Source organism: Poecilia mexicana, unplaced genomic scaffold, assembly GCF_051168715.1.
Source record: "Poecilia mexicana isolate PSO_F unplaced genomic scaffold, ASM5116871v1 scaffold_3, whole genome shotgun sequence".
Taxonomy (NCBI): domain Eukaryota; kingdom Metazoa; phylum Chordata; class Actinopteri; order Cyprinodontiformes; family Poeciliidae; genus Poecilia; species Poecilia mexicana.
In genome coordinates, this window is record NW_028263372.1 from 15,726,150 (window position 1) to 15,748,975 (window position 22,826).

Genomic DNA, 22,826 nt, shown 5'->3' on the forward strand with positions numbered 1-22,826 from the left:
TAAGCTGTGCACTTCAATGTTTTGAAGTTAATAAAGTTACATTTAAGAAATAATAATAAAACGAAAAACTCTTTGTTTACTACTGAAAGAAGTTGGAAAGAAAAAAAAAGGGAAAAAAACATATTAATATATTAATATATTTTCTTGATTGGAACGTACTGAAAACATACTGGATCGTAACTTTAAATCCTAAATGTGTACCATTTTGTGATTCTGGTCTACTGTGTTCTCCTAATGTGTTCTCTCAGATATTAACAGTGCAGTTTTATACTCAAGCTTTTCTTAGAGAATATATAAAATTTGAATAAAGGGCTTATTATTCTACTTACAGCTGCTCTCCGTTCATCTCCATTGTGCTGAAAGATACACTTATCTTCATTTGGATTTATCATACCTCTACCTTATGGCTAATTTGTTAATAATTAGGCCCAGGAGCACAGAAAGGAGAAAGGTGCTGGTCCGATGGGCCAGGTGGTAGCACTCTGAACATGTCCTCTAACCTGCAGGGCGCACGACAAATAAATGAGCAGTAGTTTGTGCCTGAAAGGAAACCAAAAGTTTAGCCTTTACCAGCTGTTCCTGGGCAGCTGATAATTGTTTTTCCTCTTATTAAAAGGCTGCCTAAATAAATGACTCTGTGCTGTGGCAGACATCTTCATCTTTCATGTCTTGTGTACTGCAAATTTTAAGAATTTACCTTTACGGTATCTCTCATGGTCTCTTAATTTGCAAATATTGAGTAAGAGTTAAAAGTTTTAATTATTTCAGCAACGTATATAAACCTCTCAATAAAAAAAGAAATAGTAATTGGCAATGGAGGGTATGGGGGATTCAAGATGCTGTGGATGTGCAACTGTTAACTCGGCAGAATGGGAGAGAGTGTTTATTCCTAATTGTACATTTCATTGCTTGCTTAAAATGAAAATTCGTTAAGTACAAACATTCAAAGAAAATAAAGAGAGCTGACAAAATCGATACAATTTAGTTTTTAGGGGAGCATGACCTCATTAGGAGAAGCCAGTGTTGATTTGTTATCTTGTTTACACCATTTCAAAAAAAAAAAAGAAGAAACTACAACATGCACACACATCATTCACAGGGTGGAACATAAGAAGAACTTTGAGATAATTTTTTTTTTTCTTCTGCCGATGTTGTCTGTTATATTTGTTTCTTGTGTGATTTTATTCTTAATCTTGCATAGTTGTTTTTTTGTTTTTGTTTTTTTGTTTTGCTCTCTGCCCTTTTTTTCCCCCACACAAACGCATTGACACTCACATACACTCACCGAGTCACTTTCTAAAATAGTTATTTGATAAGATTGCAGTAGCTATAATTAAACCCTCGATGGAGGACATCAAACCGCACAGCCAGCTGTTGTTTAAACTAGACAATCGGAACCTGCATCCTGCTATCTCTAACACACGTACACAATCATTGTAGTGGCCAGGTCTTGGGCCCAATGCAATATTTTTCAATTTTCTCTAATTGTGTGAGAGTGGTAATCCAAGGCAGGCTATTGTATATTCCACCCCCTCCACTGCCTGGTCTATATGGACACTAACTCCACAATTAACTTACCAGACCTGGGACTAAAATCAAATCAATGCCAGCATCTATTACCACCGCCTAGCAACACTTTCCTGTATGCAGGTTGCATAAATGTGCGTTAAATTAGATCGGCTAAATGTTGAAAGTGGCAAAAAATGTGATTGTAGATATTTTGAAAGTCTGAGTATGTTTTCTGAAGTGGTTTCTGTTTTGTTTTTGTTTTTTTTTTATCCTGGTTTCCTTCAGATTTTCCACATCCATTTTCTATTTATATTAATGCATGTGTTTTCTTGTCACAGATGAGCAGCATGAAGCGACTCCGACCTCGCCTTAGCCACATTCTTTTCCGACTCCAGTTTGAGGAGCATGTAAACAACCTGCGACCAGACATCCTGGCAGTAAACGCAGCATGTGAAGAGGTCAGGAAGAGCCGCGCTTTTGGTCGCCTGCTGGAACTGGTGCTTCTGGTGGGAAATTACATGAATGCAGGCTCTCGAAATGCCCAGTCATATGGATTTGACCTCAGCTCCCTTTGCAAGGTAAATACTGACCTCTACATATTTTTTTCTTCCACATTCAGAGTTCTTTCTAACCGCATTGACACTGGCTCAACATGAGGAACAGTTGTTCAATAAAGCTCCTGATACTGCATATTGATTTTATACGGCTGTGTTTGCAGGTGCACACCTGAAGTAGCAATAACAAAAGATTTGACAGACATGAAGTGAGCCTTATGTAAAATGGCCTGTCTGGCTCCTCTTCTGGTCTGCAGCAAACTTTATTCTGGCCTGTAATATGTTTAGAAAAACAGCTTTTGATTTGGAAAGAAGTAAGAATCATGAATTGGTAAAAGGTAAAAGAAGGTTAATTTTTTGAAGTCATATAAATGTAAATATTAATCATCAAAGTTGCAACATTTAATTTCTGGTGTCACTTGGGCTAAGCCTTACTTTTGTGAATTCAAAAATTAAAAAGCAGGAGAACAATTTGTGGGTTCTTTCTTACTTACAAATAAAAAAAAAAGCACAAATAACATTTCTATCCTTCCTGTAGGTTACTAGTTTACATAAACACTCTCTACTGCATTCTACAGCTGAAAGTCGTTTGGTTTATGCCTACTAGCTTTACTACACATCTGGAGGCAAAAAATGTGTCTTCTTTTCAATACAGCTGAAGCTCAATTTTCAAGTTTGGCCAAACCTTCGCAACTGGATTTAGGTCCAGGCCATTCTAATGCAGGATGTTAAGTTTCAATACATTCCATAGTTGTCCTGGCTGTATGTTTAGGGGATCCAGGTGGAAGGCGAACCTCTACCTCAGTCTCAAGTCTGTTGCAGATTTAACAATTTCTTCTTCTATCCACCACACAGTGTTTTGCATGTGGGCCAAAAAAGTTACATTTTTGTCTTGTCTGTTCCAAACACCCTCTTTAGTAAGGTGGCTGTGTCCCCTTTATGATTTGCAGCAAACTGCAAAGGAAAATGGCTTTCTTTTAAAAATGATGTAGTCTTGCATATCTCTTATATAATGGTTTGCACAGCTCTTGGTGTTTTACTACTTTTGCAAGGCAGTAAGGACGGAAGGATTGACTGCTGCTGCTGATTTGATTTTCATTTGTTTTATCACAGTCAGACCTGCAAGACCACGTAAACGTACAAGACAGGGTTTACGTATCAGTTGGCTTTTATCAAAACACATTAAAATAAAGGCCATGTTTAGTTTGTATTCTTCTGCCCACAATAGATAGCTGGGGCTGTCCAATCCCTCTGAAAGCACACGCACCCTTCAGGGCTAACCAAGCGCTTCATGGATGAAGACATGGCCTATGGGTATACCTCTGTGATGAAGACTGAGCACCAAGTATCCCCTGTGTGATAGTGAGGACAAAAACAAGGTGTAATCTTTGGATGAGAAACTCCTGCAGTGGTTACATTAAAGCTGTTGGCACATGCGCTGCAGTTTCCACAGTAACAGCCACCGCAGCCATTTGTCACTGCCACCTCTTTGCCCTGTTAGACTTGGATGCTTATGCTCGTATAAACACCAGCGCATTTGCCAAATGTGGATTCCTGCATATTTGATGGACTAGAAACATTAGCAGAACAATAACATAATCAATCAACAGAGGTTTATTTGTGGATTATGTCTTCCACTTAGTTTAACGCCACTGTTCCAGTGTGTCGATTTCTTTTATTTTTTTCATCACGCTGACATGTTGTCTGACCACGGCGAGTCGATGTCTCAGGCACAATATGTAGAGGAAGGCATCACCTTCATGCCTCCCCCAGAGTTTGACAACTTAATACTGTGACACACTTCACAGCACAGGGAAATTGCACCCAGCCCAGCTGGAAAAAGAAAAAAAAAATGTTTACATTGTCATCTATGATTACCATCCATCTAAATTCAGAGAGGGACCTTTTGTGAGTGAGCCATTGGAGCTTTTAGGGAAGGAAGAAAAAAAGCAAGGAAAAACCAAAATGAAAAGAGAGATGAGAATGTTTGATTAGAGGAGATAATGCAAACATGATTAAACCCAGCGGGTCTGAGTACACTGCTGTCTACCAATAGATCACCTAGAGAGATGCACAGCAACACACTCCACAGGAGGGATGCACAGCAGGGATACTAAGAGGCATCTTGGAATTAGACTGTAAAAGAGCAATGATGGAAATTTATCAGAGAAATTGAAAAATTGTTGTGTGTGCGGTTGAGGGAGACACAGCGAGTGCAGGGGGGTCATCACATTGTGAATTTGCTTCTGCTGCATAAGTATGAGATGGATATAAAGTCATCCGTCGCACTGGCAACACTTAACATTTGTGACGCAGTCGTTGAAACATGACTTTCTTTGTCTTATGATGCCCGACAGATACTGCCGTCTAATGTCGTGGGTGAAATTGCAGCGATTCATGGCGAGTCTGACAACTTTTGTCTGCTGCAGCAAACACGTCTGCCATGACAAGCTCTCACACTGTGATTTTCATTTTTTCTTTGGACAGAGAAAACAGAAACTAAAAAGGAGGCAATTTATACACATACATAGCAGTGACACATCAAAGGAAAACCTTGAATGCCAGACCCTTACGGTTTGGAAAATTCATTGCTCTATTATCCTCCGTTTTCATATATATATATATATTTTTTTTTTTTTCTATGACAACCTGCTTTGGGTCCACTTATCCCCTTGGGGGAAGGGTCAGTGCAAGTCAATATAAAATTCCTCAGAGTGATTTTTCCTTTGATGAAACTTTTCTGTCTTGAGCGAACTGGTCTCTTCCAGGACGACAGTGCCCCCATGATGGGTCACAAGGGGTCATGAAAAGATTTGATGACTATGAAAATAATGTGAGTCAAATGTGAGCCTTTTGCAGTCTCTGCCAGCTCAGTTGATGATTTATGGAAGATTTTAATCTGTGTTGGACTGCATCCTTCTCCGCATCAAATCGTCAAGTGAGGGAGAGTTTTTTTCAGTTCAATATTTCAGTGTTTTCTATATTAAGATAATATAGTAGATGTTCAAAATTGTGCAAACATTGACATATTTCATTAAAAAATATATTTTCTCCTTTTAATAACACATATTCTGTATAATTCAAATAAAAAACATTTATTAGATACAAAAAAATATATAAAAATGAAAATTGCTATGGCAGTTTGCCAAATAATTTCACATTCTTAAACTAGTGCTTTGTTGCAAAACCTTTCATTAAACCTTCAATTAAAATTTAGTTTATTCATACAGCACCAGTTCACAACTTTTTTTTTTTTTTTTAAATTTCAGGGCACTTTACAAAAAGTCCTTTCAGTTCAGTCACGCATCCTAAAACTGGGAGCTGTTTCCACAGGAGAGGACCCTGATAACTAAAGGATCTGCTTTGCATTGTGTTGATTGAATGAATCATAACTCTAGCCACTTTGACAAACATTTCAACTCCATTTGAAGAACAGGTACTCATTTGGTAACTCATGCTTAAACTGGTCGGCATTTGGCTACAATTGCCAGAAGGTTTCGGCCCCGAAAACTCCCAGAGAGCTGGCATTGTGAGGATCACAGCGAAAATGTGTTGGTTCACTTGAGGACTAAATGATGATCTCCCAATATGAAAGAAGGAACAGTGAGTAAAATGTGACATGCTGGTAGACAACTAGCAAAGAACATTGAACACCGAAGTTTAATCGAAAAGTTTAATCAGCAAAAGTTTCTGACGTTCTAATTTATGAAACTAGAGCTGCACCTTTCTTTACTTCATTTTTTAAAGTAATTGTTTAAATGTCTGTGTTGCTGGATAAATATTTGAAGAGAGTGTTGAAATGACGTAACACTGTCTCAGTTTTACTATGCCTCAAAAACTTGTTGTTTTACAAGGGTAGAATCTTGAGAACCATTCTGGAGGGGCATTTATATCAGTCCAGCCTAACGTCAGTGTTCTGTCATTTGGAGCCTGTAAGAACACCGAGTCTGACAGCCTGAAGAAATTTCCCTGCATAAGTTTCTTTCCTGACCTCTCTGTGAAGATTTGCATGTCAGTTTCTATGTCTCAGCTGTTTGACACTTTGACAAGAAACATAAATAAACAACAATATGTACTTCAGGAATAGTGCAGAGCTGGCATTAGTTTTCAGGTATAGAAAGTAGCTTTTCATTAGTGGAAGAAATGCATGTTTTAGTTTCACTGAGGGATTTATTTGTTTACTTGTCCTCTGTGTTGCTACGGATGGATCACAAAGTAAAAGCAGAATAAGAGTGTAGGATGATCCTGTCACAGTTGTTGCATTTTAGTTGCAACATAGAATAAAATAGAACGGAGTTACCTCGTATTCTCGTGCCTCAGTGGGGAAACGTGCAACAAAGTGACAGACAAATGGAAGCATTTAGATTTACACATAGGTTAAAAAAAAGACATGCTATGTACATCAACACAAGGCAATGCAAGACTTAATTTATAACATTTAGACATAATTATTCAATGAGCATTTCACATTTAAATAAACATCAGATTGATTTCAATTCAATCGAGTGCATTTATATAGCATAACGTTATGTAGTGTCCCTTTGACAGCACTTCATCAACATATTTGTCCCTTAGCAAATACAATCTTGCTTTTTTTTGTTTGAGTTAGGATTTTCTCCTCTTGAAAAAAGTTGCTTCATTCACTTCATCCGTTGGAAGCTTTGTAACTTAATATGTTTTTCATGTGTTTTACCACAGTTAAAGGATACGAAGTCTGCAAACCAGAAGACCACATTACTGCATTTCTTAGCAGAAGTGTGTGAGGAACAGTTTCCTGATGTGCTAAAGTTTGTTGACGAGCTGGAGCACGTGGATCGAGCAAGCAGAGGTACTCTATATTTTTAAACGTACTTCCTAACACTAAATGTCAAAGGTTCTTGTGCTTTTTTGGAACTAATCAACATTGCTTTTCTTTGTTTGTAGTTTTGTATATCAAGAAAGCCGTCTGGATTTGTTTACTTTTTTCCAGTATGTTGTTTTAGCTGCTGCCGATGTTATTACATCTAAAAACTCACTGATAATTTATATATTTACTGTAAACACTCACAAGCATTAGGTTCCATTGTGAGCATCAGTCGTCAAAGCCTGGTATAAACAGTAGTGACAACTGAACAGGGAGAAGCAGAGTAAAATAATGGGAACAACCTAATAAAATGTAACGAGATACTGTATGTGAGATTTTAGCTTAATCAAATTCTGATGGTAGGTACCTCAACACTTTTTTTTTTTACTTTGTCTTAAAGGAAAATATGTATAATCAGTAAGATTTAGACTATTATATTTGGCTCACACAAAAGAAACGACTTGATATTATCAAAATACACGGCATATTTTGTTTTGCATATGACAATTTTAGAGTAATTGGAGTCTTTTGTATACTTTAACTGCATAATGCAGAAACAGAATGACCTACCTACACTGAAACAAAGCATTTTTGTTCAGCAAGTCTTTTGTTTTCTGTAAGCTTTATTCTTTTGTAAAAATCTCTTGGGGTTATTCTAGAATTAGATAGCTTGTTGATTCTGTAAACAATGCATTTTATTATTTTACTGTTTGATCCACGCTACACTGTGTTCATCTGCTCCGCTGTTTGATACCACCATTAATCTTCAGCTGTCGCACGTTTACAAGTTAGAGGTTTATTTTTTTTTTCCAAGTAAATACATCAGGTTATGTCAGCCACAGAGATGAAGAGCAATTCTCTCCTTTTGAACACGTTTGGAGTTGCTGTGTTGGTTTTAACGCGATTTGGCGTTTCTTTTTTTTTATTCTTTTCTTTTTTTTCTTCTCACAAACATGGCTCCACTCAAAGTGCTTTTAGTCTGGTCCGATTCTCCTGAGTACGGTAAAGGTCAGAGACAAGCAGAGCTGACTGGGTGGTCAAAGGAGACTCGGTCTTGTTCTTTGTTCGTTGTTGCTATAGGCGGCTCTCATGCAGCAGCGGCGAGCAGAACTCTGTGCAGAGTTTGTGTTTGTTTGTGTGCGAGGTTGTTCCGTCACAGCATGTTTCCACCCGGCTCCAAAGACGATTTTTACCCACTGCTCTAGTCCCAGCGGGAGGGAGAGAGGAAAAGTGTGAGGAGGAGAAAACGTAGGGGGATAATTTCTGTGGCTTCATTGTTTGGACTCTCTCATAAAGACCCCTCTAGATTTTCTTTAATTTATTTATTTATTTTTTTTAAAAAACGGTAGATGGTGACACCCCTGTTGTGGGTTTATTTCTCCCAACTAGACTGCATGTCCACAAGACCAAGATTAATAAGTACAAGGTTGAGATCAATGGGAAGCACAGTTCTTGGATCTTTCCTCAGACTGTGTGACGTCTGCTTTACAGACATCAAGCTGAGTATATTTACATCTGTATAGATGGAGTGTTCTTTCTCTGTCACAGCCTTTCTCTGTTGCTGTACCATTATGACATGCTCACATTAAGTGTCTTATTACACCACATCTCGTATTCAGACACACAAATCCCATTTCTTTTCAAACGGGGCTCTTGAGTGGCTTCTTTTTCATTAATTCTGACAGCCATTTGAGAGGACTGTAGACACGCTAAAAGGCTGCATTACATTCATAGACACTAACCAAAGAGCTTACTTGGGCATGAAAACAAGGTTGGGTAGAGGTAGCAGTAATGATTTGTGTTCCAGCTCCAAAGGTGCTACTTTTCTGAATGCATGTAACGCGGCCCCTCGTTTCCCCCACACTTCTCGCAGAGGCGAAACTGTACTTTAGTTCAGCGTCGCTTCGTGTCTGTCTTCTTATTTTTGCTCCCCTCTCTTCTCCTCAGCTCTGGAATCATTATTTCTCCTGACAGTGAGAAACAGTCTTTTTTTGCTGCTTCTGTCATTTCCCATGAATCTCTCCTTATCTGTCTGTCAACACCTCTGTGTCTGTCGGTCGTTCCCTTCTTGTCTCGCTCTTGTTCTTGGTTTCACTCTCTGTTCTTATTTCCGATTCCCCCCCCGCCCCCCCGCAAACACACACAGACGTGACGAACAGCAGCAGCTTTGGCCAGTTAAGATGGCATAAGCTGAGCGGTGCTTTGTTTAAACTGATGGTGCAAAGCAGGCGACTGTTGAAAGCAACTAATGGGCTCAACCTGGTTAATTCATCTTAGAAATATACATATTACCTTTTGGCTGTAGAAATGATTCTCATTTGTTTTTTTTGTTTTTTTTTTTTTTTGGAAGAGACATTCTTGCATAAATTTTAACACAGCAAAAATATAGAAGTTCTGTTTCCAGCGTCTTGTTGCACTAAAGAGTCATTAAGGACTTATGTGATGACTCGACGACATTGACGTGGCTGTTTAATATGCTGTTCAAGCTCCGCTTTGTAGTTCCACCTCATGCCGTCTGAGTGATGAGCCGGAGGTTTAAAGTATCTGGAAGGGGCTTTCTCCGCTACATTTCAGAGGCTGCTTTGCTCTTAAGAATTGCAGTATCTTGGATGTTTAGCATGTAGAATGTTTTCTATATGGGTCTCCCATCCACAGCCTCCGGCTCCATCAGTTTAGTCCCACTTGTCTGACAGGGTTTGGCCTCAGAGGGCAGATCTGCATTTCTACACTCTCCTAATTTCCATATATCAAAAGATGATCTATTGTGGACTTGTCTTTAATATGGCTCTTTGCGCAAATGCGTAGTTGTGTGCTCCTCTCTTTGTCTCATTTATTGCACAGCAGGTTGACAGAGTAATAAAAGGATGTCAATGGGGAATTTGACCTCTACAAATACTGCAATTATTATTCCTCTAAAACACCCTATATCTGTCTGCAACCTCTCTGGACTCCAGAGGCGTTCAGGTCCCAGTGCCCATAAAAATCACTCACGCCTTAATGCTCAGAATGAGAAGGCAACAACAGCCTGGCCAGAGAGAGAATGAAACATCCACAAACACCACTTTGTCTTTTTTCCCCACTCCTTGTATTTAGATTTGGTCACAGGATGAGCCTTTAAATATCAATTCTTCAGTTCTGTATTTCAAACATATGTTTAAATGGTAAACATGAATATCCTTTGCTTTGAAGGGCATTCGCTCCTGTTTAGCAGCACATTCCAGCTGCCACCATCGCTCTTCGAGTAGGTTTTCCTCCTGAAGCATATAGTTCTACGTTTGTCACCGCTCTGTCAGTCATTGTTCACATGTCTTTCCATGAGAGCGAGGCGCATCACAAAAGCCTGCAGTTTAGCTTGTGAAGCAGACAAAAGAGGAGATCCCTGTCTGTTTTTGCTTTCTGTCTCGCCCTCCTTTGCTCTTTTCTCAGTCACGGCATCATCTCACCGGGCTTTAATCATTTCTATTAACGGACTGGCTGTCTGGCAACCTTCCACTTTTCATTCTGCCCACACCTTATTCAGTCAAATTTGGTTGCCAGGTAATACAGAGGATAAAAAGCGAACGGGGTAAAAAGCAGGTAAAGGAGCAGGCTGTTTACTAAAACTTTCGCTGTTTAATGACTGAAAATATCAACTCGCTGAAACATTTAATGAGAAAAAATATTAAATTCAGGCATCCAGTGAATAAACAGTGTATCTCAAAAGCATTCTTAGCCCTTGAAATTGTTTTGTATTTTGAAATGTTTCAAACACAGAATTAAATATTCTGTTATTATTTTGTATGAAAGACTAATGCGTGACAGCAAATACTTGTGAAGCAGGCATTAAATTATTATTTTCTTTTACAAATTTAAATTGTAGTTGGTGGTGGTTTTGTATTAAACCTCCTGGAGTCAGTACTTTATAGAACCACCTTTGCTTTACTTTGGGCTTTTCGAGATGTCTCTACCAGCTTAAAATATTTTTGCTTTTTTTATTTTTTTATTTAACTTTTCTCTTCTTTTACAGAATAGCTGAAGCGCAGTCAGATTTGCTGGAGGGCACCTGCGAATAGAACTTTCAGGTCTTACCATAAAAAATTATTAGTTACATCTAATAACGTCTGGTTATATTCAGGTCCAGTCTAACACATTCATATAGTTTAAATGAAAGCATTCCAGTCCACAGTTCTGCCCCTATATCTAGTGCCGTTGTCTCTAAGGAGGACCCCTGCCCTGGCCTCAGGTCATCTGAAGCCTCTGAAAATTTTAGATGAATATTAAACGTCTCTTCAGCAAGCAGCTCAGCGGCACAGAGGCGTGCTAATGAACTAATTATTTGATTAAGGTGGAGGTTGTGCTTGTAACATGAAGTAGTTACAAGCACAACTATTTATTTTTTTTTGATACCATTAAAAGGATGGTATAAATACTTTTCCAAGGCAATGTACTTTAACATGTCTTAGTTAATTTTCCAGTTTGCATAATTATGATGTGTGAAAGGACAGATGGGTAACCGAGCCTAGTTTTTACTATGTGAAGGAGTACGGTATTTTCATATTGGGTGGATGGATTTACTGTCACTATAAAAATTATTAATCATTTGATTGTTTTAGCCAGGTTTTCTGTCTGTTGGTGTCTGTGTGTCACCAGACGCAGTGTGTTTAATGATGCTATGACACCCAATTAATGATCTTTACTTAACCAAAGTATCTCGAGAAATCAATCTTCTCTTTTATAGGGGAAAAGTAATCATGAAACCATCACAGGCTTGCAGAACGGGTGTAATAAGAAGAATGTACTTTAGGTTTAAGCCTAGAAAAGGCACATTCTCTGCGGCACAAACAAAATATTGCTGAGGTATTTTGAATGGCTGCTCACAGGATTAAAACGTGCCAAAACACAGAAAAAAAAATGACATTTTTGCCAGGACTTTTTTTTTTTTTAACCAAGGACTGGTACACAGTCAAATTGTTGCTTAGACTAAAAACAAGAGAAAAAAGTACATTACAGAGGAGGAGAGTGTGCGAACAATTTGGCAAGTACATGTGTGGTATGATGCATTCGCTGCTTTAAATTTAGTTTCCTTTACTCTCTAATCCTGTTGTTTCCGCTTTGTCATTTTCTCAGTTATGAATGATGACAGAAAGTCCCACCTGCTCTTATTCCGGTGCCATCTAGAAACGTAAATGTGTTTGTGTTTATTTAGATTCTTGCCATTACCCACAATGAAAAGACTAAATCAACTCTCCTGTCATCAAAATGTTGAAGAAAAATTGTTCAACATCAGCTATTGCAGGCCTCTGTTTTTTTTTAAACATCCAGCACAGTGGGTTTTCATCTCTAAAGGGGGTTTATGTCATGAAGTCAAAGAGAAGCTAAGCTACTCTCTTCTGTTTTTTTTTTTCTTTTTTCGCAAAGCGTTTATTAGGATCAAGGGAAAAGTGAAACTACTTAAGATTAAGCAGCTTATGTTTTTTTGTGAAGCAGGGTTTAATCAGGGTAATTTAAGCCACATGCTGAATTCACTCACAAGCTAAACGTGTCAGGCATGACCAAGGTAACAGAAAGTTAGGTTCAGCCTTCGCCTGTCCTTTCCTGGTGTAAAATCCATGCACCTGTTGGTAGAAGCACATTCAAAGGATGAAAGACCTTGAAGCCTAATCATAATTTTCTTTTCAATACAGAAAGGGCATTCCACTTTTAGACAACCATGAGATGCACATAATAAGAAAAAGGGCTTTATACATGCTCTTATTTTCTGATGTATGTATTTTATTTATTCCCTCAACAATTCTGGCACCGAGTGAACCCATAATAATCGTGTTTTGTATGTGAGGCAGCTTTCTCATTCATTTTCTGTTATTTTTTGTGTGTGTGTGTGTGTGTGTGTGTGTGTGTGTGTGTGTGTGTGTGTGTGTGTGTGTGTGTGTGTGTGTGTGTGTGTGTGTGTGTGTGTGTTTTCCCCCAGACTTTTCTATTGTCCTGTTTTGCTTGCTTGTGTCTCCTCACATTATATCACGTTTGTTTTTGGTCCACCACCATAAATGTGCGTGTTTGTGGCTGAAAATATGTGCTTGTGTCTTTTAGTCTCTGCAGAGAATCTGGAAAAGAGCCTCAGGCAGATGGAGAGGCAGCTGCTGCAGCTCGAGAGAGACCTGGAGACTTTTTCCTCCACCGATGACCCTAACGACATGTTTCTCACCAAAATGGCTATATCCTTTTTTTTTTCACATTTATGCATATGCTTTATTGCTTGAGGGCAGTATACAATGTGTTAAATGCAAAAAATATTTAATTAATTAAATGATAAATGAGGTCAAATGAATATTGCTAAGATGCAATGAATTGGACTTACTCCAAGTTTCCACCATCACATCCTTTGAATATATAATGTAGTTTGTGTAGATTCTATTGGGGGGAAAAAGATAGGAAGATAAGAATGTGCTGCGTCCTCAGCCTTGGTCACACTCGGTTTCCATTTCATTATCAATGATGATGTGCACAAGTAATGAGTACATCCCATTCCACAGTCAACTCACTATTCCAGCCTCTCCCTCAGCTTCTTTTCTTTTTCTTTTTTTTTCCCCAAAGGATTCTTAAGAGTGAATGCAACTTCAAACAAAAAGCAAAGGGTTGGAGGAGAAGATTTGGTGCTCCACATTTTTTTTTTTTTTAACTCTGGCAGTGACAGTAGACACTATTTATCCCTAAGGAGAGGTAATGCATTATGCTATTGAATTGTCATTTAATTATCCAGAAACAAAAGCGCTAACGCGTGGACAGAGTCAACACATTTCCGCTGCCCATTCGGGATACCTCAGTCCACTGCTGACAGCTGGTGTGCATTTGACAGCAGGGTAAATTATTCATTGTCTTCTGAGAAGGTTCTACAGGATCAGGCTGACAGGTACGACTCAGGCCAGGTGTGTTCAATAATACACTCTGTTCCTTGGCCCCTTCATGTAGTTTTGATCAACAGCCTTGGGGCTGGGGCACTGATGACTTGTGCTGAGGTAGTTAGCAGAGAACTTGAGAGCAACTCAGACAAAATGAATTTCAAGCAACTGTCACTGTTGTATTTTTGTTCTTGCATGGCGTGTCGAGGGTTCTTAAAGGGGCAGTGTGTATTTTTCAGGTGCATTGCACAATAAAATAGCACTATCAAGTAGCTATATTACCTCCAGTTATGAAAATACTGTATGTATCACAAATACACACGGCATTTAAAATAAATTATTTAAAAGAAATTTGACTTCACAACGTGTTGCCTTGTAATTGGCCTCTGTCTCTCCAAGAAGTTCCTGCTTTTTCCGACACACAGCACGTCATCACAACAATGCATCTCCATTATGCCGTTTACAACTGTTCTTAGAAGCATTGGACTGAGAAGTAGTTTGTATGGTAACCATCCTGTGATCATTACCGAATGTCTTTCAGTTTTCAGTCAAAGCAAATAATGGTTTTCCAATTCATCTCAAGAAGATTTTGTTATTGTTCAGAGTGAGCCTCTTAAAAAAAAAAAAAGTTCTTTCTATTTAAAATGTATGGCAGGTGACCCTGCAGCCAATACGGTTTGAAGGAAACTCTCAGAATCATGAGTAGTAGTAACACATCTTTGTCGGGCCAAACATGAGAGGCTGCAGGACGTCTCAGGTGAAAACCTCCTTTTCACTTTTCGCCCCTCTTAAGTACACAGTCACTGGGTCATTGGGGCTGGTGTTACACATCTGAATCTGAGCTCGGGCTTGTAAAGGTGGCAGATCAGATCATTACAAAAACAGAACGGGGATGGAGAAATGGAGACTGAAGAATAATGGAACCGGGTGGGTGGCTGCGGGGAAGGGGTAAGTGGAAAATCTCGAGGGAAAGAAGGCCTCGAGATTGAGTTGCGGAGAGCTGCGGGTTTCTCTCGAACAGGAAAGAAGTCAGGAGATGGGGGAACAAAAAGAGGACAGATATTACACTCCACAACACTTATCACCCTCAACTCTTAGCTTTTTTTTTTCCCCTCTCTTTTCTTCTTCCTCCTACTCTGACCTCCCCAATTCCTTCCTTTCCTCACATTCTGGCTTGGACACATATTACTGACAAGTCGATCTGGGCGGAGAGCCTATCGAACAGCATTTATCCAGCTGTGAATAGGTAGTCTCATCGGCAGCCAGATTCAACTGAGGCCAAACCTCAAATAGGTCCATCAATTGAGCTATAATGAAGGTGCAAAATCAGAGCCAGAATGCTGCCCACACACACTTGTCTGACACCACACTCACAGTCCTGCTTCTTATCTGCCATTAGGTGACAGTGTTAGCCATTAGGTTGTTGATTGCGTATTCAGGATGTTTCAAGGAAACATAATCTGAAATTTTCAAAAATATGAAACTGACAGCAGTGTGGATTTTTTTTTTTTTTTTTTTTTGTAACGCTGCAGAAGCTTTGACTTTCAGCTCACAATGGTGAGCATGTGGAAAAGATAGACAGGAATATGCGTTTCAGAAATTATTTTAGAGGTGTGCGTGGAGTCAGACTTTCCTCCACAGTACTGCATGCCCTGATGGTTGGCACAGAGCTTTTCGGCGCTTTCGCTCCCACACTGACACCTCTGCGGCACACGTTGACAGAGCTATTACAATATTTGTCTCCTTCCACACACAAACACGCCAAAGACTGAGAAGCTATCCTTTTCCTTGCCTCACCTGGGTGAATTTGTGAAGATTTTTCAGTCAGATCCGGCAGGCGACTTAAAGCCATTGGAGGCTGCTGTAGTTATTAGGCTTTTCTTTAATAAGGGATCATTTCACTGCTTTAAAATCGCTTTGAGATGCAAAGACATGTTGGTGCTTAAAAGTTTTACATAGTCATTGTGAGCACATGTTGCAGCCTTTGGGTGGGCTTCGAAATGAAATGACACCCTCAGGAAAGTGAGAATTACTTAAATATTACATTATGCAGCAAAGCTGAGAATTTCCGTGTTTTCCGCATATTTGACCGCGCTACCTTTTGCTTAGCTTGAGTTTATGTTAGCGGTTATGTGTGTGAGATATATTAAGACTCTTTGCCAGAAGCTGAACATTGATGGTGTAGGCTGCAGGGGTGCGAACACACTGTGAAAGCAACCTGACAGACTGTATCCGAGCCACTAATGGCAACATCACAGTTTACATCTGACTGATTTCCTCTCTTTCCTGAAAAACCGCAGCGAACGCTTTCGTCTTTGCTGTCCACCTACAGAATCCTCTGATCAGCACTTGATGAATACCCTAATATGTGATGGATGTCTTGTTGACCTTGACACACACCCCATTACAGCTTCAGCAAAGTGGCGCAGGAGCAGTATGGAAAGCTGGCGACCATGCACAGCAATATGGAGACCATGTATCAGAACCTGCTGCAGTACTTTGCTGTTGATCCCAAGAAGACGTCTGTGGAGGAGTTGTTCACCGACCTCAGCAACTTCCGTTCCATGTTCACAGTAAGTAAGCTAAATCAGACACTGGAGCAGTCCTTCGCATTTAGCTCCCCACTCCTTTTCTTGTAATGTTTATAGAGTTGTTTGGTTGTGATAAAGTATTTCCATTTTGAAAGCCTTTGACAAAACAATTCTTTACTCTAAAAGAATTTACTCAGTCAATACGTAACGGTGGCTCACTTTCTTTAGGTTGATTGCGGCTTCCTTAAGTTTCTACATTTTACTGAATTGTCCTGCTTGCATATGAGCATCAAACAATCCTAATCTTCAGCAGTATTGTGATGGATATGTAAAAAATCTTCTGTTACACTGTAATTATAACAAAAGGGACACAAACGGTACTTCTTGTCTGATTCTATAACTTTAATATTCTGATATGCAGAGCAGAACAATGAGAGCCTTGCTTTGTTCACTCTCAACCAGAGCATTTATATTATTGCTCTGCTCCTCGGACTTATTTATGTGGTGCTGCTTTGAGGTCTGGATTTGTGCTGACCCACTGTGTTAAATCAGGGGGATTAGTAGCATAGGTCACTGGACATGACATAAATTAGTAGCTAATTAAGCGACTAAAGTTCTTGCACTGCCCCAAACTTAACATTTACCCTAAAGACACTAATGGATTTCATGCCCTTTTTATACCGTAGAGATGTTTTTTCTTTTTTTTTTTTCTTCTTTTAGTTGAGTCTTATTATCCAAATTTTGGAAAATTCTTGTTCTCCCTTGGGCCAGAACATAAGCCCTCGGACTCCCCCTTTAGAATTGTCACAATAAATTGTATATACTTTTGCTCAAGTAAGCATGCAATAGAGAATTCATTCCCTTTTTTTAGTTTCAACATTGTAAAAATGGAACATCAGAAACTAGCCCTAATTTCTTCAGACATTTTAAGAGGCAATTATGCATAGACACATTGATTTATTCCCACAGCCTTAGATAATTTTTATGCTTGAAAGTTTCACAGTTGAATGTTAATGTTAATGATAAAAATGTGTTGATGTTTAGTTGTTTTTTTTTTTCTTTAATACTTGCATAGGTTAGTTTGATGTAGATCTGAATTAACAACATATAAATAAATTAACAAGAAGATCTATGTATTAACAATGTACATTTTTAATCAGCTAATTAAGTGTATAAAATTGAACCAGATCTTTGGCTTTGGTTTCAGCCAGTTAGTGCCATCTCTTCGCATTGTGTCCTGCTTTAGCTTTTATGCTCTGACCAAACATAACGGTTAATGACTCTGCTTGTGAAAGGTGAACAAGCCAAGTGTTATAAAGACCTGCATTATAAGATCAACACTCCCAAGGTAGCTATTTATTTCCCTGTGATAGGTCAAGGCACAAGCAGCTTACACCCTCAGCATTTCGTACAAATTGTCACATCACACAGACATGTCTTGGGAAATGCCATGGCCAGGTCAGAGAACACAGCCATACAGTAAATCTCCGCATCGTAACCTCTCGGTCAAACCTGTGTCAGCATATACCCCGCTGTGCCAAGGCCCATGCTAATAGCTTTGTGCTGTCTCCAGTCCTAACCCCAAAGCAAACTGAGCCCTTGAATGTGTGTATTAAATTCATAAAGCATGCGTTCTTGTATAGTTTGTTAATGCCGTTTCATTTGGGCAGTTTTTATAGGAGGAGCTGCTCAGTTTGGTTTTGTTTGCACACGAAGCGCAAAGACATACACATACTTGTGCACGCATGCAGCAAGTGCAGTCACCCGTAGGAAGAAGACCCAGGGCGAGGCCCGCACATCTGACAGAAATCCAATTGAGCGTATCTAATAGTGGACATCCAGGAGAGGAGGATGGGGAAGCAGACCTGTAGTGATGAAGAAAAGCAGAGGGCAGTTATCTTAGTGAGCTAGTAATTTTTTTTCTTTCTCTCCTTCATTTAAATAATATATATATTTTCAAAATCTAACAGAATATCTATATATAATGTGGTAGCATTCATTTCATGTTCATTAAAGAATGTCTTGACAAAAGAGAGATTAATGAATTTGAAGTCAGAAAATACATGTTTTTTTTTTATTTCTTCATGAAAATTACAAAATGCACAAAAAGTCTTAAAATATTGATGAATGCAAATCAGGTAAGCAGATTTGCCAGAAGCTTGGAGAACTTTCTCCAATTTCTTGGTCAAAAATGACCAGTGACCAATTCAGAACGACATTAAATAATAAGTGCAAAATTGTACTAAGTGTTTTAACTTGGGTCCTTTTCCCCACTAGCTCAAAGTGTAACAAAATCGGAGTTGGTGCAGACAACGCAGTTAATGATGCATCCTAAATCTAATTTAGTGAAAGTCCTGCTGCTGTGACTACTGTGGCTCTAAAGCACAAATAAGGACAGGGACACCTCCACCTTGTAATGCAGGAAGGTTTTACCACATGGCTGCATTCAGTTTGAACACCTGATTATTCTGCTCTGCTTTATGATGCCTGGCGTGTGCGGCTCAGCTATTCAGACCTCCACCTTGAGAGCAGAGATGAGAAAGACTGATGCAACTTGATTACCATATATTTATTGTCCTCACATCTGCACATTGTCATTGGGTGTTGACTACACATCTCTTGTCTAAAGGTTGTAACCCTAAAAGGCAATATGCACAATAACATAAGATACTAGGAAGAGGGCAAACATTTACCAAAGTGCACCAGCACACTCTCATTCTGCTTATAAAAGGTGATAAAAAATCTATCTTTACAAGCTTTGAGAAGGAAACAAAAATCTTTTTTTTTTTTTTTTCTCTCAGCACTATTGGACTAAAATGATGAATGGCAGATGATTTGAGAACTTTGGATAGTTAGATCATCAAGTAACCCATGTTAACTTAAGCAATTTCTGTGGTTGGTCATTGTATGAAATAATAGTCTTTGAGCATCACATAATGAGAACCACTCACTTACAAAAAGATGTGGGTATGTGAGGAATAAAATGGAATGAAATGGAAAATGCAGTGTGTTCCAAAAAGAATTTAACTTTAACAACTCAAACTCCTTGCATTAAATCATTTTCCAGTTGCTAATCTTCGAAGCTGCTCAAAAAATGAAGATGAACATTCAACCTTTAGTGCAGTACAAAAACCCTAGGTCTAATCATTGGGCGCTATCTATCTAGTTAGAGGACAGAGACAAGTTGAAAGATTAAGATACACAGTGTAACCAATGACTCATTTTTCTTAATAAATAAGTGACGATGTGTAAAATCTTTGACAAACTGTTTGAATAAGGGTTCTGTTTCTCTCTTTAAGGTCATAATTCTTTAGAAGGTGGGGAGCACTAAAGCACTGAAACATTTTCAGAACTAGCAAGCGTGTGTAGGTGTGAGCTGGTCCTAATTGTTACTGAAAATCTATTCAGTTTTAAATGACTCCTCCGTCACCTTCTCTTAGTGTTTGCCTCTGCTTTACTGTACCAAATCGGATTCTCGTTTATTGCATAGTTCTCGTGTGAAGAAATTGTTGCCATGAACAACCAATAGCCATTCCATCATTTCAGAGATAAATTTATGACACAGAGGCCTTCATTTAAAAATTGTTTAAAAGAGAGCTCTGAATAGCTTCAATCACAGTAATTTGGCATTCATCTTCCTCATGTCCTTTGAGCTGTAATACCTTCCTTTCAAACTGGAGACTGTCATTTGCATTTTCAAACCCCTTCTACAAACTGCACTGAGAATGTAACTTATTTTATTTTTGTAGGTGTGTAAACATTTTAGGTTAAAATCTAAATTCTAAAATTTACTAAACCTCCTTGACCTCATTATGGAAAATTGTTAGAATTACTAACTTTGTACATATACATATTTCCACAGTTCTTGTTCATAAACCCTTTTAGGTCCTATCAGTTTAGAAAGGTAGTATTTTGAATAAAGCAGAGCTAATCAGAGGGTCAGATAGTCGTGTCTTGACCAGGTAGCTAGAGGCTCAAGTTATATAATATTTCTTAGCATGATGCTGCCACAACCGTACTCTTTTACTGAAACCAAATCAAGGCTTTCCCCAGAAAACTTGCTAAGCCCAGTGGTTGGGTGATGGGGCAGTCGTTCATCCAGCAGCCTGTCATGTTTTTGAGTTAAAAAATGTTGAAAGTTGACAGAAAATTTGAAAATATCACTTGATCTTTATGTGTTATTGAAAGATTGGAAGGTTAATACCTGAACACTAACTATAAAGTCTTTTAAAAAATGCAAACATTTTAAAAAGATTTAAATAAATAAGCAATGCTTAGCCTGGTGGGGGCACAAGTAAAGCCTGGTGGCCCGCCAGGCTTATAAAACACTGGGGGAAACCCTGCAAATAAAGATCTGCTCCTCAACCGTAGACGGGTCACATTCCAGGGAGATGTTGGCTTCCTGCAGTGGTGCCGTCAGATTATTCTCCTCAGTTTCTCTGATACTCTTATCAGTATGTGACAGTGTTCCCCGGCTGCAAGTTGCTTTAAATAAAATGGCGTAATAAATCTAATTAGCAGTAATGTTTGTGATGCTGATAACCATGCTCATTACTGTTAGTTAAGTTAAACACAGACTTTGTAGCATGCTGACATTAAGACTCATTCCCGCATGACTTGTGGTTTAATAGAAGCTTGTATGTCATTATACCTTATTTAAAGTGTCAGGTATAATGATGGGAACATTTTAGAATCCTGATTACACACTTTGTCGTAAACTATTATGAATCTTCAAGTTTGGAATTGCATGGAGAAAAAAGAAAAATCCAATTTTCGACTGTTCCACAAAGTGATGAATAGCTCTGCACCAAAGTTTACAGAGTTCTTTATTTACCTACGCTCCAGCTTTCTGCCAAGTTGTTTCCAATTCTCTGTGGTATTTTTTTTTTCTTTTCTGTGCTCTTGATGATAAATGGCAGAGAGCACCTATATTCATCTTTAAAATTTTACCTTACTGCTTTATAAGAGGGACAGGGAGCACAGTGCTTTTAGGTCAATCTGCTGATAAAAAAACCCTACAGTTAACATGTAAAGTAGCCCGTATTGTGTAGATATTTAACAGTATGCATTATGCAATAGCTGATTTACTCACCTCAGCTTTAGAAAACACAGTTTTGAAGTACAGGTTAAGGGCGGTAATTTGTAAGGTTTATATGTTTTGTTCAGGTTGCAATTCCTCTGCATTTCAAGTGGCTTATTGACGTTATACTGATCACACTGACCTGTTTCTGAATTCGAGTTGACTGCCATTTCTAACAGTGGTCACTTTGATCCAGTCGTATTTGGAGATTGTCAGCTGGCATCAATAAACAACTATCCCTTTTTAAATGTGCCACTTAAGTTTTTCTGTGTACTACAGTAGCGTGTTCAAGCATGTGTTTATGTATTTTCTTTTACGGTACATCCTTTTATGTAGTCTTAGTGCCATTATTATGCTTTTTTGGACCTGCCACTCACAATGGTCTGTGTGACCACAGCAGGAGGGGCGACTCAGGGGGAGGAGTCGGATGTTAGATGAAAACCCAGACCTCCTCGCTTTCAGTGACAGGCTATTGATCAGGATGGCCACCACTCTATTAAATCATATGCAGTATATCTCTTGCTGGGGGATTATTGAGCTATTGACATTGTAGAAATTTAACAATGGAGATTACAGAGCCTGTTTCCTCTTTGGTTTGATGTATGGCGTTTATCTTCTGTATCATTCTGCTTAGACAGGTTGGATTTAGAAGTGCTCGTGTAGCATGTCTTGCATTATTTTGCAATGTCATTTTACTTTACACTCACACAAAGGCCTCCAGCTACCAGCAGCTGAATGCATACTTATTACATAAATAATTTTATTTATGGAAATACTATTCAGACTTCAACATTCAACTATGTATATATATATTTTTTTATTCAAAACCATTTTGTTCCAATATAATTGAGATTTAGCTCTATCAAAGGCTAAACGTGCTTTGAATAATTTGTCAAATTAGAATTATAGTTTAAAGTAAAACTAAACTACAAAAATCTTAATGTTATTTATGTACTGTAGGTATGTTAATAGTTAAACTCACAATTAAAGAGCTAAATATATAGATCGATCATTTCTACATGTTATTGAGATATCTATATTGTAAGATTTATGAAAATGTTCATAATTAATTAAAGATACAATAATTTGTTTAATATATGCATCTGCAAATGTATACAACTAAATATTTAACAACGTATTTATTGAATAGAAGTACTGTCTAACATTGTAGGTGTTTTTATTGTCGACACTAATTTTTTGGTTACAAAAAATAGTCAGGAGTGTCGGAGGGGTTTTACACTCACACAACCTTAACAGAATAATGTGTTTACATTTGCTGCACAGTTGTAGTTACACTTTTGAAAGTTACCTCTCACTTTATCAGCATTGCAATTACAAGTTCCCACATTAGCAACCAGGTGAGGATGAACATGTTGTTAATCTCTAAACGTCGGAACAACAGTTTGTTCAGCAATTTATTTTAAACCATTAGCC

At 38.4% G+C, this 22,826-nt stretch overlaps 1 protein-coding gene across 3 annotated transcripts in view; it reads left to right on the forward strand.

Moving 5' to 3' along the window:
• The window catches only part of diaph3 (diaphanous-related formin 3), a 155,956-nt gene that overhangs the window by 66,529 nt on the left and 66,601 nt on the right, over window positions 1-22,826 (forward strand). For all 3 annotated transcript variants that reach the window (XM_014999113.2, XM_088004225.1, XM_088004224.1), the window contains 4 exons: window positions 1,848-2,087; window positions 6,762-6,891; window positions 12,973-13,097; window positions 16,190-16,354. In XM_014999113.2, the coding sequence (XP_014854599.2) occupies window positions 1,848-2,087; window positions 6,762-6,891; window positions 12,973-13,097; window positions 16,190-16,354 (660 nt within the window). The remainder of the gene's footprint in view (window positions 1-1,847; window positions 2,088-6,761; window positions 6,892-12,972; window positions 13,098-16,189; window positions 16,355-22,826) is intronic.